Raw genomic sequence first — 17637 nt, forward strand, 5'->3', positions numbered from 1 at the left:
ATCTGTTACTTTTCATTCACACCCCCCTTTCCCTTCCCAATAAAAAAAACTCCCCAGTGACAATATCACCAATACACGCATTTTTTCCATCGATGCACTTCCTCCACTACTCGCCGTCGTTTTTAGCGGCTTATTTCGTCACCGATTTTATTTGCTTCCGTTGCCCCACACACACACACACACCACCAAACCCATTTTTTCTCCTTTCTTTCGAAGCCAAAATGACACTTAAAAAAAATAAAAAATAAAAATTAAAAATTAAAAATTAAAAATTTGCACCTCCCACCCCCATTTCTCGATGGATCCTTCTTTTACTCTTTTTTTTGTTTACTTTTTTTTCTTTTTCAGTGGAGGTACCAGCCACTCTCCCCCCTCCGGTGGCGCAGCACGTTTCTTCCTTCCGTTACCCTTAATTATTTCAGTCAACCCCCGGCGCGGCTCCCCCCGACACAAAAACAAAGAGACTTACAGCATGCGGACGTGTGTGGGTATTTACCTTTCCTACTTCGCTGTGGGAAAAATTCAGATGCTCAGCAGAATGTCCTCCAGCGTCGCCTGCGACGCGCTCACTTGAACCACCGGTGGAAGCCCCTCCAATCCTCCTTCACGGATGTTACTTGCAACGCTGCAAATTTGCGAAAGGCTCTGCTGCACCAACAGGGTCACAGTGCGACCGACGACGCCCTCCAAGACGCATTCTTCCCCCTCCGTCGACGAGGAGGTCCGAAATAACTCACGTAGGCGTTTCATGACGTCGCAGGTAGCATCAATGGCCCCACAACCATCAGCGAACACCACGCGCACGGTGTAAACGGAGTCGTTCGTGTAATGTGTTCTCAACTCCTGTGGCGTTCCAACACATCGCAGCTTCCCTTTTGAGATAAAGGCAACACGGTCTGCAAGAGCCTCCGTTTCATCGAGCAGGTGCGTTGTGAGAATAACAGATTTTGCCCGCGTTAGTCGTCTGACCACAGCACACGTTTGCCGGCGGGCGGTGGCGTCCATGCCAGCAGTAGGCTCGTCGAGCAGCACACTCGTGGTGCCACCAACCAGGGCCACGGCAAGTGAGAGACGTCTCTTGTTTCCAACGCTCAACGAGTACGCCGGGGTGTTCTTCTGTGACGTGAGGCCCAGCGCATCGAGTAGTTTGGGAATCTCCTTACGGATATATTTGTCAGTGGCACCACGCAGACCTGCGTAGAGCCTCAGGTGTTCGCCCGGCGACAAGTGGTCAATAAGAGCGTCCTTCTGTGGACAGTAACCGACGTAGCTGCGCGAGGCGGAGCGGAGAACAGAAAGATGATTAATGTACGCTGAACCCGACGTCGGGACCACCTCACCAGCCAAAATACCGACCGCCGTAGTCTTGCCGGCGCCGTTGAGACCCAGCAAGGCCATAATTTCGCCCTTGTGGACACCGAGCGAGAGGTCGTCAAGAGCAGGCCGGTGGGTACCGCCATATTTCTTTGTGATGTGCTGAAGTGTGATACAATCCTCAATGCGGCCTGTCTCGTTGCGGCAAACCTCCTCCTCCTCCCGCGCGACGGAAGCATCAATATTCATATTCGCCTCACGTTGATGGCAAATGCAAGACGCAGACGGTGGCGCGTCAGCGTCTTGATTCGACGACTTCTTGTTCTTCCTCCTACAGCATGACATCCGGGTAAAAAACCACTTGACACGCTGTATGCGTGCGTACTCAAGCAGGGCCAGTAACAAGAGTGAGGCGACAAGGGTGCATGACATGTAAATGAGAGCCGTTCCAATGCCGCCCCTGAACTTGCCTTCGACAAACTCAAGTTTGTCAAAGAGATTTGGTCGCTTTCGTTCAGGAAACATCATATTCGCCAGCTCCACACCTGACAAGGTGAATATGCCTTCACCAAAAGAAACGGACGGGATGACACGCAGGACGTGTGTCGTGCGCGTCACAAAAGTTTCCAACTCTTTGATCCCGCCAAGAATCTGCTCTCCCATGACCCACAAGAATCCAAGAACAAAGTTTGCGATAAGAACAACGCCCTGGGCGACAAAAGGGGAACTGAAAAAAAAACTGACAACGTAGCTGAATGGAACGGAACTGATTCCAAACACCGTAAAGAGTGTCAAGGATGCCACCACTGTTTTAGGATCACCAATAAATTCCGTTCGCTTGAATATGACAAAGATGATCATCGCAAGCGCCTCGGTCACAAGGTAGCAGCAGAAGTCAAATAGCATGGAACTCAGCCAGAATGCAACAACATTTGCACCCGCAAGCCACTGAAGGTGTCGAGAACCGCTTTGACGCTCCCTTACCATAAAACTGACGGTGTTACTTGGGATAAATGTGAAGGGCAAAAGGATAAAAATCCCAAAGATAACACGCCGGAATGCACTTACCATTTTCTGTTCAAATGGTCCCACGTGCATAGGCACATTCCGCGCAGTTGTCATTGAGCCTTGACCGAACAACTGGTGATTGACGACATTATAAAGTGCATTAAGGGACTGAGGCGCTGAGTGACGGGCGGAGACGTTGTGCATAAGAATAGAAGTCGGTGTGCCTTTTTTTCCCTGTGCGCTTGTAAGGGCGAGTGCGATATAACGGGTAGCTGTGTGTGTCCTTATATCAGGGATCAGCTCAGCAGAGAGTGGCTGACTGCAATTTTCCACATCGCATTTGGCCCTGATAGGCGTGTAATACGGTCCAAAAGCAGTAGACATACTACTACTCTCCACATCAAATACGTCTGGAAATTTAGATGAGACTGTCCACATGACTTCTGAATACGGCTGGGTGTCGTAACCTGGATACAGTGACGCGTCAAGGGTGAGTGCTGGCTGCTTCGGTGGACTCATAAGGTCTGTCAAAAGGGCAAGACTGAGAAAGACCACAGGTAAGAGAATCTGAAACACGACAAGACGAAGGTCTCTCTTGGCGCAGTGTACACGCTTCATAAAAAGTACGGCAAAGTGTCTGACCAATGACTGCCTATGCGGATTGTAGTACTCACTCTCATCATGCGAATTGCAGGTCTCATTCAGAAGCGACATGCTGCTGTCGTCTCTATTCATCTCGCATCCAACGGCCGTACCGAAACAAGACGCCTGGTTCGAGCCCATACCCTCTATCTGGATGGAAATTCCATGCTCCGTCGCTTTATCAGTTAGTGGCTCATTTGAGGGCGCCGTAGCCATCGTTGATGATTGCCTTTTTGTCAGGTACTCCATAACATCCTGCAGTGTCGTCAGACTCAAGCCAATGCTGCGCAGGCAAAGTGCCTCCCGCTGCTCCTCCAGGGCACGGATGATGGCGCTTCCTGAAGCCGAAAGCAAAGATAGTGGAAAACGAAATGATATCTCGCGGCCACGGCGCTCGATACCCAGCAGCTTGCATTGTGTAGAAATGGAATGCAGCTCCGTAGACATGTTACGGGAATGCCCGGGGTATGACTTTTCACGTACAAATTCCGTGAGACGGCTGATGCAAATATTCTCCTCCATCTCAGAGGAACAGCTCTCCACCACGCATGTCACAACGTACCCAACGTCCATCTTAGATTTCAAAAACAAGGATGACCCCGCACCACACAGGGCGCCCTCATGCATGAGGAGGATCTTGTCCCCAATACGATCTGCCTCATCCAGCAGGTGGGTTGAAACCATGACCGCACGGGTGTCACGGTCCTTCTGGAGCGCGTCATACACCGCCTTTCTGCCTCGCATGTCCATCCCGGCTGTTGGTTCGTCCAGGAAAAGGAGATCAGGTTTCCCAATTAGGGCTATGCCAACGCACAAGCGCCTCCTCTGACCAGAAGATAGACTTTTTGCAATGCAATGACGCTTTTCCTCCAATTGCATGCTAGCGACGATAGCGTCCACTTGTTCCCGTACGTCCCATCCCCCATTAACTTTCATGCGGGCATAGAAAGTGAGATGCTCCTCCACTGTCAGTCGATTCCACACAATATCCGACTGTGGGCAGTACCCAATATGCTCTCGGCACTTGTGCAGTTTATATGCTGCATTGTGGCCGCATATGTAAACGTCACCACTCGTGGGTGTCACCATGCCAGTGGCAATACCCATTAGAGTTGTTTTGCCGGAACCGTTGGGGCCGAGCAGTGCATTTATCTTCCCAAAATCCATATTAAAAGAAACATCGCGTACTGCCTCACGGCGATCCCCATCACGGCGCAGCCCCGTAAGAAAAAGGTGCAGCCATCCAATAATGCCCCCGGTTTCATACACCTTGTAAAGTTTACGAAATACCACCGCATGGGAATTTACCTCCTCGTCGACGGGCTTCCCGTCACGCGGCGGAAGTGTCCCTACAGAAGCAGACGCAAGTCCATTAGAGAATTTCCTCGTGTTTTGTAAGTCTTTTTCGCCAAATTCAGAACCTTCGCGGTCACAGCAGCAGCAGCAGCGAAACAACTTGCGAACCCACGAAAGGAAAAACAAGGGATGTCTGCGACGACCAATCGAAGACGGCAACACTTGATCCAAATAAATCCAAAAAATCCACATAATGCCTGAGGATGCCCACATCAGTCCAATCGCCATAGCAACGTTGTAGTCACCAACCCGTGTATTCTTCCACGTGAATTTGTAGCCAAAGGAGGCATACTTGGCAAGCTCATCAAAGGCTTTGGCGTAGGCGACACATGGAACGAGACTCATCGTCACGAGCCGCAGCATGCTCATACCATCAGGAAATGAGTAGTACGGCATACTGCAAAGGAAAATGCATAAAGCCCCAACTGCCCCCGCAATCCGAGGATTGGTGAATAAAGAGCTCAAAAACAAGCTCAGGGCGGTGTTCTGCTGCATAAAACTGAAATAGAGAAAGAATAGCACGCCAAAGTTCACGTAACTAAAAAAACTGAGCCGGAAAACCATGGCGGCGAGAAGCGAGGCAGCAAAATCCATCAAGAATGCAGAGATAAACCACCCAAGTGCCATACATGACCAGCGAAGTCCCATAATCTGCATAGCTTCTCGAATTCTGAGTGACTTCTCCTCAACGATCCAACTCACAAGCTTCGTCACTGGGAAGAGAGCAGCAAGCATCGCCACAAGCGGCATGAAGTATGCCCAGCGAGAGTAAAAGCCGTTGTCGATATATGGCGGAGCTGGCATGGGTATCAACGGAGGTCCTTGAAGGTTAACAAATTCAAAAATGCCTGTGGCATTGGCTCCAGATGGTGGTGGCGGGGGCGCCTTGTCAAGTCGATAACGTGCGTAGAATTGCTGTACAACATTCTGCAGCGTCATAAATCCGCTTGCCACGTACAACATATAGTCGTTATCGCCCAACCCCTTGAAAAACTGCATTTTTGATTCAAACGTCCATGGGGTGGCGGTATAGTTCATGCTAATGGAGAATATGGTTCCTTCCACCCCTGCCGCTGCTGGCGATCCTGGAAGGGGAGTAGGCAACTCCACAATGGCCCAGACCCTGTCGTCATGCTTCAGGGCAAACTTCTCCGCTTCGGCTACCGTTGGGAAAACACGATCCTTATGCACCACCTCGGCACAAAGAGCGCTGACATCGCTGCAATATTTGACAAACCCCGAGGCAAAGGATGTGTCCCCGTCTTTCCCAGCCACCAGAAGGTCTCCATAATGTGACAAACTCGCCTGTGCCGAGCGGCTGAAAAACGTGGAACCCGTCCTCCGTGATTCGTGCGACACGAATGCAGACAGTGCAAGATAGGCATCCAGGGTAGGGACATTAATAGGGCCTGAGGCATAGTACACACCAAACATAACCTTAGAAAACAGCCCACGGTCGCGCACGCAGAGAGCCCCATCCCGCACAAAAGGGAAGCACATGGTACTTGGCCCTGCCGGTCCGCATGGACCTATGTGTAACCTGCGGCCAAACGGACGTGGGCTTGACATGTTTTGACAGAAAAAGGCCGGAAGCAACGACGACATATCCATCGGTTGTGTTCCAGAATAATCTGTGACAGGCACCTTCGTTGTCGTGGAAAACCAGTAGCCCAACGCCAGAAGAAGCGTAAAAACGCAAGGCAGCAGCAGCTCGGCAAGAGTCGACACCGGTGCCCTCCAACGCTGCAGGACAACCTTCCAGAGGAAGGCCCTGAACTGAATAAACCACAAGGAAGCCATCGTGAATTCAGTGGCCTCAATCAATGCAGACACACACACACACACAGAGAGAGAGAGGCAAAAAAAAAAAAAAAAAAAACGGTATGTATATATATATATGTATATATACAATTTTAAAAAAAACCAAAAGCCTTTATTTTCTTGACTTCTTTATTTCCCACTGCTATTCTCCTCCCACTCTTTTGTTCCTTCCCCCTCTCACTTTTCTACTTTTGTTTTTTTTTTTTTTTCTCCCTCTCCCTCTCTATCCTTCAATGTTGATTGTTGGTTCCTTTTTTTGTTTTTCCTTTTCTTTTTTTCTTCGTTGAGGTTTAAATTTGTGGTTAATTTAATTTCCCCTCCTCTCACTTTCTCTCCAGTGACGGTATGCCCCAAAAAAAGATAACAGAAGTTTTATTTCCTTCTTTACTCCAGTCTGGGGGGGGGAGGGGTATTTGTTGGTATTTTTTATATGACAGTAGTGGGTTTAGTTGGATTTTTAAAATAAAATAAAAAAATTGTGATCTTTTTTTCTTTCTTTTTTTTTTTATTTTATTTTTTTTCTCCTTCTCGTTGGTTGAAAGTTGTTGAAATATTAATTTAATATTTTTGTTGTTGTTGCTGCTCTTCGAAAAAAAAAAAAAAAAAAATACAAATAAATAAATAAATAGTTCGCTGATTTATATAAAAACGGAAGTAGAAAACACTACCTTTTTGTTTTTTGTGTTTTTTTTATTATTTTCCCTTTTTTTTTTTTTTCTCTCTCACTCTATTGTCGTTCGGTCAGACAAAAAGAGAGTGAAGAGAAGAAGCAGTCAAACACGTGTTCGTGTGGAGGACGCATCGCCCCCGTCAAGTGCCCCCTCCCACACACACACACACAGAGAGAGAGAGAGAGAATGCATGCGCGTCAGCTCCAAAACGCATGTACGACATCATCAGCCAAACTTCAGCATGAAGTATATCAGCATAAAGACTACAATGACAAACACAAACAACACCCACATGTGCGTGACACTCGTCACCCCCGCCACATCCAACTGACGCAGCGTCCGTCCCAGACGCACGCGTGTGCGGGCAAAAACCGCTTCAAGGCTGTCAAGTAGTGTGTTCTGTCGCCGCACCTCCTCGCCCATCGCGGTGAATTTGTGCCGCACGGAGCGCACATCGCCCAAAAGGGCGCGCATGATCTCGTTGTTCTCCTCCTCCGTTGCCTCGCTGATCACACCCGCATTCGCGCGGCTGTTCTCCGCCTCCTCATGGAGCCGAGCGCGATGACGAAACACCGAGCTCTGAGGCTGCATGCGCCCAGTGCAACGACCCGCACGGTCAGAGCGGCAGAGAGACTGGCGAGGCGGGTGTGGGGGAAAAAGGCCCAGGCACACACACACACACGGCCCGTCCACCCCTTTCCTTTCCTTTCCCCTCCTAAAACCTGCGGCCGTGTAAAAAGAAAAAGAGAAAAGAAGAAAAAAAAAAAATTCCAATGAAAGACGGCACAGCGCCCGCCACAGAAGCAACCATAATTATTTTGGTGTCAACACACATCAACAGCGACGGTCGTACACCCTCCAAATCACCCCATTGACGGCAAACCATGCGCAATTTTTCGGTACCTCTCCGATGCGGTACCAAAACAAACGTTCCGACTATTCCTGCACCCGCCAAACGGTCATTTTGCGTCGGTTGAATTCAAAAAGGCGCGGCTGTTGGGACACGTGCGAAGATGCGCCTTCAGCTGCGGCATCCCCGCCTCGCCACGGCCGCACCAAAGACAACTCAGTTCCTGTTCTTCCATGCGCTTCAGCCCCACCACGTCTTGGTTCAACGTAATGCACTTGTTTCGCTCCAAGTCCTCCACAACGCTGTCGGCGGGAAGAAAGAAAGGAGTGGCAAAGCTGTTGTAGTGTTTCTTCTTCTTCAGGTACGGGCTATCAAAGTCCAGGGAAATGAGGTGCATGTGCAGATGGGGCAGTGACGGGAGCGAGTGGAAGCCGGTGGCAAACGACAGCGACGCACAATCGCCCCCCGAGGCGTCTTTCCGAAGAAACTGCACGTAGCGATCCGCGACGTCCATGAGATGGCGCAGTAGTGGGACATGTTGAATGCGCAAGGCACTGAGGGAGTGTAAAGAAAGGTCCAACGGCAGAACCAGACAGTGCAGCCGTGACTTGGGGAACGCGTCGTTCACGACGATGCACTGCGTGTCCTTGTAAATCACTCCGCTCCTCCGTTGTTTCTCCTCCCCGGCGCCGAGCGGAGGATAAGGCCTGAACGGCGTCGTGCTCTGATGGGTGTTGGGGGAGCGAAGCGCATCCCGCACCACCTTGCGAAGAAACGGCAGCTGGGTGCGCGGCCCCCCGGCGGCAGCCGCATCGCCTGCAGTGCGACGAATAGCACCCGCCAGCCGTGGGGCAGTCACGCCCAACAACATCATTTGATGGCGTTGTTAGCTGCGGCGCGGCAAAAACAAAAATGGTAATTATAACAATCGCGTATTGTGTTGGGGAGCAGACACTCAGAAAACTTGCGGGTCTTTTACTTCGCCGTCCACGGTGTCCTTTGCTTCTTTTGGTTCTCCTTGAAACTTGAATTGATGATCCCTCACAGCAACGCCCGAAGGCTGAGAGGGGAGCACAGGAAGATGGAGAGGGATGACGCAGAGGCGGGGAAACGAAGTGGGGGCCGCCGGCCCTCCCGCCAGCACACAAGTCAATCGGCGCACAGAGCACACAGCATTCGTTGATAAGTGCAACACATTCTTCCGCCCCGCACGCACACACGCACGCACACAGTTAGGCGCAGTAAAAGGAGGCCAACAGCCACATGGAGACGCCTGTTGTGGCAGCGCTTATCGCGAGCGTCACCACCCACCCGCAGGCAATCTTCAATACGATGCCCCACTCTACACCCCTCGTCCGTGCGTCCAGCAGGCCGCACCCAATGGCCGCACCCACCTGCGCCTGCGACAGCGAGACGGGAATTCCGATGCCCGTGAGAATCATCGTGACGAGGGTACTGCCAGCCTGAATACACCACCCACGTGCCGGGGTCACAGTCACCAGCTCCACTCCGACAGTCTTCATCAAACGTGCCCCCAGCGTGAACATGCCGATGGCGATGCCCAGCATCGCTGGCAACACAGCCCAGCTGCTGCCAAGCGGTTCCTCTCCAAGCTCCGACACCGCAAAGGTATCGTAAAAAATGACAAAGGCGGCGGTTGCATTCGCCCCAGCCACAGCCCCGTGCACAAAACTAGACATGCTGCCCGCGACAACTTGCAGCGCGGTGAACAGGTACTCCGCTCGTGGATTAAATGGTTTAATACTAATTCCACGGAAGTTTATCGGCTGCATCGGGCGGTCCAACCCCCAGTCCTCCTCCATAAACTCATCGTTCAAACCCACGTCAACGGATGCCTTCGGTTCATCTTCCACATTCGCCACCGCGCCGTAGGAGACAGTGGACGCCGACGCCATGGACTGTGCCTCACCCTTCTTTGGAAAAGACGCTGAATGAATCGAGTTGCGCGTCACGGGTGCAGCCCGGACGCTATGTTGGGGAAGCAACTGCACCCTAACCGAGCCCAATGTCGACAGGAAAAAGCTACCGGAATCGTGCATAAGTGCCGCGACCTTCCGTGGCAGGGGCACACTCCCAGTATTCTCCGTATGGATCTCGGAAACCGCCGTCCCATGATCGGTAGAAGCAAAAAAAAAGTGTTGCATCCGCCCATCGCCGCCCTCGGTCTCCGTGCAGCGTGCCGCGGCTCTTGACTCGGCATCCTCCTCCTCCGTGCGCAGCACCTCCGACTCCCAGACAAATGATTTCAATTTCCATGACTCCTCCGCTAGACGTGGAAAGACCGCGGAGGAAGCAATCCAGCAGGCAAAAAGGATTGCCAAGAGGAAAAAAAGATATTGCACATCGACGGGCAGAAATTTTGCAATCGTCACAGTGATAACGGGTGGCTGCTCAATCACAACAAACATAAGGTCAATGAGAAGGGAAAATATCAGACAGTACGGCAGCGACCACAAGGCGTTCTGAAAGGAACGTCCCTTAACCGTCAATATGTACTTGCGGAGAAGATAGAATATACCCGCCGTCACAGCCCCAGCAACCGGAGGGGCAAGCAGCCATGAAACCAAAATTTTTACAATGCCGCGTGGCTGCACGTATTGGAAAGAGCCACTAGAGAAGACGGCAAATCCAAGGATGGATCCCACCACCGTGTGGGTGATCGACACGGGCAGCCCAAGTACAGTGGAAAGATAAAGCCATACAGCTGCCGCAAAACTTGCACATGTCATGCCAATGAGCACCATGTCTCGATCCAGAGTGAACAACGCAGGATCAACAATCCCTTTTCGAATCGTCCCACTGACATGCCCACCCATGAAGGCGGCGCCAAGTAACTCAAATACCGTGCAGTAGAAAACTGCCTGACGCATATTAAGGGAGCCGCTCCCTACCACCATGGCAAAATTCGCACTTAAATCGTTCGCGCCAATGCCGACGCCTGAAAGAAAACTGAATAGTGAGCAGATGCAGACAAGGGGAAGGGAACGGCTCAAAGGGAGGTTGCACTTTGGATGCATGACTAATTTATATTTATATTATTCCTCCTGTTATCCTCATACCGTATTCTAAGCTCTTTAAATCTCCCCGTGGCTTCCCACGCACTCTGTGTGCCCTTCTAGGGTTCTTTCTTGGTGTCTTTTTCCCTTGGTTCCAAAAATCTGCCACACAATAAACCAATTAATATAAAAACAATCGCACGCACGCACGCAACCGCCCCCTTCCTACTGAAAGAATTAAAAAGTAAAAAATAAAAATGATGCGCCACGTCAACGCGGCTCCAAATGCACACGCATACACACGAATAGCGGCGGTCAGCCTCTCCCCAAAGACAAGTAGGATTAAGAAATCCAAGCAGAGAAACATCCACACACACAGAGAGACAGAAAAAAAAAAAAAAAAAGGTACATACATATTACTCTCCAATGTGCTGCATTTCCTCCGCCCTTCTGTCTTCTCTTGTTTAGTACCAGTTCCCCCTTCACCCTACCGCACAGCGTGGGGAAAATCATGAATAAAAAATAAAAATAAAAAATTGAAAAAAAAAGGTCTCCTCTCACCATGAACTATAAACATTACAAGTAAAGTACAACATCCACAGTCGGCAAACAAAAAAAAAATCCATTTGTCCCTGTTTCACCCTTTTCTTCCCATTTCTTGTTTCTCTAAGCCTCCTCATCTTCTTCGTCGGCAGCGTCCACCTTGGGAGGTGGTGGTGCGTACTCCAATTCATCGTCCGCCGTTGCATCGCGCTGTAGCACCAATTCAGTCTCGGGATACTCAACAAGGCATCGTGGGGGTAGCTTTGGCGCGTAGTTCATGCCCTGCAGGCTCTTGAGACCCGTGCCGATATAGACGCTCTGATACTGACTGCCTGGCTGGCCCAATTCCACCACGGCATACGTGAAAGCACCGGGCCAGGTTGCCGACCTGGCAACGTAGGTGCGTGTTTTGCTACTCTCATTGTGAAATGCCTTGCGGAAGCTCCAGGCGGGTAGTTGACTACGGCTGTGAGATGCATATGTCAGGGGATCGTCACGGCTGACTTCACACAAAAATGGATGTATCTTCTCGGAGTGGTCAAACCCCGTATCCTCCTCTTCTTGCTCCCTCGCAACAGTTCGGCCGGTTTGCAGCAGGGTCGGAGCAATGTGCACCCAATACTTGCCCTGCAGCAACTCATCGTCGCGATAGCCGTAGAACCATGACTTGATCGGCTCGATTGCCTCGGTGTCCTCCTCGTCCGGCACCTCCTGTGGGGTGAGTGGCGGCAGTGTCGTGTAGGCCTTCACGGATTCGGGAGGCGGCAACACGTTTCCCTCTTCATCCTCCTCCTCTGGAACAGCCCCCTCGCTTGTGTACATGTCACGCGGTGCCACCCGACACGCACAGCTTATGCGCGCAATTTGGGCCCGAAGATAGTTCATTTCTTTGCCGGGGAAGTGCGGGTGGGTGTCGACAGAGCTTTCAAGATCCCCCGTAAAACCGCGACGAATGTGACGTGCAACAATCACTTGGTTTGGCGTCACATCGGGCAACCGCGTCCAGCTGGTTGGGTCCGCCGTCTGTGCGGCGTAGTACACCCACTCGTTCAGGCCGCTACCGGCCGGCTCCACCTCCGTGTCTGCCTGCTTTTTTGCGCCATACGAGTAGAGAACATCCGCAACGTTGTCGATGGGTGTCCCCTCCTCCTCCTCGTCATCTGCCATGCCAACGTCCTCCTCATCCTCCGGCAGGCGCTCTGGATCGATCTTCGTCTCCACAATGTAGTAGTCGGCACCACTGCCAAGGATTTTGCCCCAGAAGCGAGCAGTCGCGAGCGGCTCCGTCTTGACAAGTTGCTTCATTCCAACCACAAGGCGGAAGGCCTCCTCCGGCTGCAGCCCTTCTCCCACGGAGTTAAAGATGGCCTGTTCCCCCACCACGTTGCTGACCTCACCAAGCAGCACCTCCTCCTCGTTCTCCTCTGCTTCCTCCTGTGGCATCTCCTCATCCTCCTCCGTTGGCTTGCGCCTTGGTTTCGGTGGAGCAAGCACGTTGCCAAAGCTTGACGCCCAACGCAAGTTCTCCAGTGCGTCCGACGGAACGGCGTTGGTGACCCTCGGACGGTGGTCTGCGTAGATGGTTGTGGCGTGTGGCGGCACCGCGCTGCCTGTCTGCACAACGAAGGAGGAGGGGATAATGGCATCCAGTGCACTGCTCGGCTGCTGCTGAACAACCTGAAGAAGCACCTTCTTCATGTGCTGCCACAGCGGTGACTCGCGGATTTCATTCTCCGTGAGTCCAGTCATGGCAATAAAAGAACACGTTGCAGTTATTTCCTTTTGCACGATACCCCGCAATGGTGCGAGCCGCCTTTTTCCTTCTCTATGAACAATTCTCCTACTATGCAAAAAAAAAAAAAAAAATAGGTGTTCTTCGTTTTCCATATGTAGGAGAGCAAAAAAAAATAATAATAAAAAGAATCTGAAATAACGTGGGCGGCAGCACGCCAAAATAAAAGTAAAACACACCCACACATAGAAACAAATAGAAAACTCATCGGTACCGCCACCATTGCGCTATCCAACCAGCCCAGTTTCCCCACACACTCTACCAACAGCAGGCCGCTCTCAATAAACGGAGAAGGGTCAAGTGGAATTGGGGTCCCGCATCACGTCAAACTGACGCTTAGGATGCAGTGGCATCTCCAATTCACGCAGCGGGGACTTCCAGCCGCGATCTTTGTCCAGTAATGTATCACCAATGAGGACGCTTGCGTCGGGATTTACACGAGCCTCATAGTGCATCTCCGACTCATAGCCAAACAGCGTGTGCATGAAGCGATCATGGCCTATGGTGAAGTACATCGCAGTCGTCGTGAGAAACCCAATACCAAATATTCTCATCGGTGCCCAAAAAAGCGCATGTTTCAATATTTTATTGCGATCTGCACGCGTGTCGTTGAAGCGTACCTGCATGATACCACGCCAGCTTCGGGTACGGCGAATGATGGGGTGTGGACTCGGGGTCTTGCCTATGGGACGGCCTGTCACAGGCGGCATTCATTCACCCAATGTATTTACCACAAAACGCACCTCCCTCCCTGTCCTGTAGCAAGGTTTTAAAAAAAGGAAAGAGAAAAAAAAGGGCAACATTTGCATTTCATCCATGAGCACCACACTGTGGATGTACACATACATTGCTCCATGCATTTGGGTAGGGATAGACACATATACACACACTTGCATGCATGCATGCACGTATGGTATGTATGCGCAATTTGTTGCCCCTTCGTGTTTAGGTCCTTATTTTACACGTTTCACCTTTTTCTTATTATTAGTTTTTAATTCAGGTCTAAAATCAACGCAATCATCACTCGGCAAAAGATGTGGTGTTCACTCAAACGCTTTCTTCGCCCGTTTTGCCCGCCTCTTCACCGCAATCAATCGTTTCTTCGGCTCCCTTCGCCCAGATGAAGCGGTCACCGGCACAATTACTTTATCCGCATCATGAAACCGCTCCTCCTCCTCATCATCATCATCATTGCCACCAGCAGAAATGAAGCCTGATGTTTTGAATGCTTCATCCTTCGTCTTCCTTCTCTTTTTTTTGGTGTCAACGGCTGTCTCCCTCGCCCGCTTACTCTTATTGCGACCGTCACGCCTCTCCTCGAGCGAAGTGCCCTTAAAATAGGCAGCCTTGTCCTTCACGCCGTAGTGCGCCATGTAACCATCCTCATCGACCACATCCTCACCGTCGTGCGGCGCCAAATCCGACGCCAGAGGCGCGCTCGGCTCTTCGCCACGATCGACACGAATGACGTGGCCGTGCAAACAAGATCCATGAAGGTGCTTCTGTGCATAGCTAGCGTACGCGGGCAGAGCAAAGAGAATACGCGCGATGCCCGTGGGCAAACTTGTGCTTTTATTCACGAGAAGATCACAACTCAATATCCTACCGCACACACTGAAGTGACAGCGGAGCTGCTCCTCGGTGATCTCCTCACCAAGGTTGCCGACAAACACCTCCGCTGGCCCCTCCTCTAGCAAGTTGTACTTCTCTGTTACGCCAGTGATGTTGCTTGGCTTCAGCTCTTTGGCCACATTCCGCCCCGCACGCCTCGCCTCCTGTTGCGCTGCTGGTGGATTCACCACCCCCAATGGCAGCACTGGCTGCCCACACTCCTCTTCGTCCGCATCACCATGAAGAATTCCCGCGTGCATGGCCTCACCGTGGCTTTCCTCATCTGCCGATGCACCGCTCCTCTTGTGCGATAAAACGTGGCCCGGAGATTTTGTGTACGGCAGCGAGCCAGGCGCGGCAGCCCGTGCGGCAGTGATGCGGCGGCCCAACATGGAGAAGCCATCGAGAAACCGTACCGCCGGCTCCACGTCATCGGCAGACAAAAATGTCAAAAATGCCTTGCGATTCCTTGAGGTCATCTTGATGGATTCAAGCCGCTTCTCCAGCTGGGGCGCCACATCTCGCAGGATCTCGCGAACAATTTCTGGCTGTGTGATCTTCGCCAGGTCGGACAAAAGGACCTGGCGGGCAAAACTACTCTTCCCCGCATCTAGGCTGATGTCCACGTCGTTTGTTGTCATGTCCTTTGGCTTCGGCACCTCCACCCGCAGCTTGCGACCCAGAAACTTCCTTCCATTCAGCACACGCACCGCCACATCAACGCTGTGCGGAGAGTGAAAAACCAAAAAACCAAACCCCTGGCCTTCCCGCTTGATGAGACGAACGGGCTTGCCAACCTTCCATGCCGCAACAAACTGCATCAGCTCCTCCTCAAGAGTGGAGGATCCCGGCGTCGCTTTATGTTCGTAGGGCAGACCATCAATAAACACCCTGTTGTTGAGCTTCTTTGGGAGCTCCGTGCCTTCCTCCGTCAACATTGTTTTGACATGACGCTGTTTGTGGAGCGCTGTGGAGCGCTTCCCCGTCGCCAAGTGCACATTCTCCCCCTGCATGACTCCCTTCTCGTCATCGTCGCCGCCACTATCTTCCTGCGACATCAAGGCAGATGACTCGGGGCGGTCTGCCCCCGCGCGCAGTAAATGGCCGCCACGGCCACGGCCTCTCCCGCGCGCAACGTCTCGACCTCCGTTGCCGCCGCTACGTCCAAAGCCACGTGCCGCGACGGAGACGCCAGAAGCACCGCGGCCACCACGAAAACCGATTGGCTCTTTTCCGCGTGAATTCATCGTCAGATTGATATGCCCCGTTTTCCTCCTTCTCCTCCCATCTAAGGGAATAGACTCAAAGAATGAGAGTGTGTGCAAATGAAGTGATGGCCAAAATAAAAAATAAAAAATAAAGTGCGCATACACATCACAACCATCAGCAGCAACAGGGGAAAGAAATAAAAAGAAGGATTTACACTGAAAAGAAAAGATTTGCAACGTACACCTGCAAAAAAGCATACACGTATCTTTCCTGTTGATTGTTGCCGTTTGCATCCACGCAGGGCTCTGCACAAACGAGGAGAAACACCTTCCCTCTCCGTTCCCAAGAAGTAAACTCCGTTCTGCCCTCTGCTGTGAGTGCGTGGTGATTTACAAAAGAACTCACGCAAGGGCGTTCCTCGCCTTCGCATTGCCGGTAGAAAAATAAAAAAGCTGCGAAACAGAAACACACACAGAGCTGGACCCACCCCAACTCGCTTATCCCCCACTCCAGCGCATGGAAGCGCCGTAGTGCAGTCTACTGCCGCATTCCCCTCCACTCAAACTCCAAACGCACTTGTCGTAATTTGAACTGCACCAAAGGACATGTCCCGCGCGCATCGCTCCTCTTCTCGACCCAAAAGACCCAATAACCCCCCACCCCCAAGGGAATATGACCACATAAATGCGACAGCTTCCCCTCCCAAGTATTTCTTCTATTGCTATGACTATCCCTTTTTTTTGCTTTTGTTAATCCCGCTACCAACACGACGCCTATTTCCAAAAATAAAGGGCATCTACTTTTAAATATTCCCTCAATCTACCAGTTGCCAGCCTCATGCCACGCGCGGAAATTCGATACATCGAAGAGCAAAGGACTTGTCGTGTCCTTGTGTGCCCATGGCTCATCCGCGATTGTGTTCAATGCAATTTTTGTAACACGCTCTACCGCTATGCGGGAGACACGCATTTCGTGGCGACGGCCTGCAGCTGCCGTCACCAGAGCGTCTGACAGCTTCTCCGCAATACGCCAAAACATCGGAAAGCTAATAAATTTTGTCTGCATCTGGCGACGCACAAAAGGCACCGCAAGAGCCGTCACTGCAGCCTCATCGTGGGCCACTCCCAAGGCCTGTTTGTAGAAATCTGCAAACTCTGCCTTAAACTCACTCGTGCAGGGTTTCTTTAAAGATGGGAAGTCCTTGAAAACAGCACCCCACCACGCGGCATCAAGGCCGACAACGGTGTCCTCCTCCAGCTCCAGCATCAGCCGTTGTGTCGTCAGGCCATCACCCTCATTGATGGGCTCCACCTTGTAGCGCGAGACACCCCGCAGGGGTTGGTAGTGCTCCTTCTCCAGCCGGCTGTATTCCTCCACTGAAAAAATGTTATTGCCATCATATGCAATGCCTAAATGATTCCCTGTAATACTTGCGGCTGCACTGGAGGATTTATTGATGGCGTTGCGTGTGTTGTCCAGGCGTGGAAGCATGTCGCCCTGCGCAAACGGTTGTGTGCGGCCTGTCACAGACGAGCCCCAGTACTCTACGCGACGGCGCTGAAGCAGCAGGGCCGCAGACGCAGCTGAGGGTGCCCCCCGCGCCCTTGCGTAGAAGGCCAACATAAACTCCCTTCCCCGCCCTTTTTCTCTATTTTCTCCTGCTGTTCTTCGGATTCAATTCGCATTTTGGTGGGAATTACAAACGGTCATGCATGTGTTTTTTGCCCACAGCAAAAAAAAAAAAGCGAGAGAAAGAAGCGCAGGATGATACCACATAACATTGTCCTCCGCACACTCCTCTTT

The 17637-nt window shown here is 51.6% G+C and overlaps 8 protein-coding genes across 8 annotated transcripts, besides 16 other annotated features; all 8 read right to left on the bottom strand.

The window, feature by feature from the left end:
- Positions 1-17637: part of a sequence feature (heterozygous, Esmeraldo-like haplotype) that runs on past the window's edge.
- Positions 229-275: a sequence feature (AT_rich).
- Positions 523-6120, bottom strand: Tc00.1047053510149.80 (ABC transporter, putative; the record flags this gene model as incomplete). Its single annotated transcript, XM_808816.1, has 1 exon — positions 523-6120. The coding sequence occupies one exon, from the start codon at positions 6118-6120 to the stop codon at positions 523-525; it is 5598 nt and encodes a 1865-aa protein (XP_813909.1).
- Positions 6180-6199: a microsatellite.
- Positions 6203-6228: a microsatellite.
- Positions 6251-6421: a sequence feature (T-rich).
- Positions 6595-6619: a sequence feature (AT_rich).
- Positions 6626-6662: a microsatellite.
- Positions 6690-6710: a sequence feature (AT_rich).
- Positions 6731-6767: a microsatellite.
- Positions 6811-6858: a sequence feature (T-rich).
- On the bottom strand, positions 7038-7403 carry Tc00.1047053510149.90 (Golgi vesicular membrane trafficking protein, putative; the record flags this gene model as incomplete). Its single annotated transcript, XM_808817.1, has 1 exon — positions 7038-7403. One exon carries the CDS (start codon positions 7401-7403, stop codon positions 7038-7040), a length of 366 nt encoding a protein of 121 aa, XP_813910.1.
- Positions 7547-7580: a microsatellite.
- Positions 7772-8536, bottom strand: Tc00.1047053510149.100 (hypothetical protein, conserved; the record flags this gene model as incomplete). Its single annotated transcript, XM_808818.1, has 1 exon — positions 7772-8536. One exon carries the CDS (start codon positions 8534-8536, stop codon positions 7772-7774), a length of 765 nt encoding a protein of 254 aa, XP_813911.1.
- On the bottom strand, positions 8895-10700 carry Tc00.1047053510149.110 (phosphate transporter, putative; the record flags this gene model as incomplete). Its single annotated transcript, XM_808819.1, has 1 exon — positions 8895-10700. One exon carries the CDS (start codon positions 10698-10700, stop codon positions 8895-8897), a length of 1806 nt encoding a protein of 601 aa, XP_813912.1.
- Positions 11194-11227: a sequence feature (AT_rich).
- Positions 11346-13109, bottom strand: Tc00.1047053510149.120 (flagellar radial spoke protein-like, putative; the record flags this gene model as incomplete). Its single annotated transcript, XM_808820.1, has 1 exon — positions 11346-13109. One exon carries the CDS (start codon positions 13107-13109, stop codon positions 11346-11348), a length of 1764 nt encoding a protein of 587 aa, XP_813913.1.
- Positions 12629-12681: a sequence feature (CT-rich).
- Positions 13122-13142: a sequence feature (AT_rich).
- On the bottom strand, positions 13311-13724 carry Tc00.1047053510149.130 (hypothetical protein, conserved; the record flags this gene model as incomplete). The annotated part of the gene is made up of 1 exon (XM_808821.1): positions 13311-13724. One exon carries the CDS (start codon positions 13722-13724, stop codon positions 13311-13313), a length of 414 nt encoding a protein of 137 aa, XP_813914.1.
- Positions 13846-13937: a microsatellite.
- Positions 14058-16127, bottom strand: Tc00.1047053510149.140 (RNA-binding protein, putative; the record flags this gene model as incomplete). The annotated part of the gene is made up of 1 exon (XM_808822.1): positions 14058-16127. One exon carries the CDS (start codon positions 16125-16127, stop codon positions 14058-14060), a length of 2070 nt encoding a protein of 689 aa, XP_813915.1.
- Positions 15965-15986: a sequence feature (AT_rich).
- On the bottom strand, positions 16654-17457 carry Tc00.1047053510149.150 (hypothetical protein, conserved; the record flags this gene model as incomplete). Its single annotated transcript, XM_808823.1, has 1 exon — positions 16654-17457. One exon carries the CDS (start codon positions 17455-17457, stop codon positions 16654-16656), a length of 804 nt encoding a protein of 267 aa, XP_813916.1.

This window comes from Trypanosoma cruzi, genomic scaffold (assembly GCF_000209065.1).
Source record: "Trypanosoma cruzi strain CL Brener 1047053516649 genomic scaffold, whole genome shotgun sequence".
NCBI classification, from domain to species: Eukaryota; Euglenozoa; class Kinetoplastea; order Trypanosomatida; family Trypanosomatidae; genus Trypanosoma; species Trypanosoma cruzi.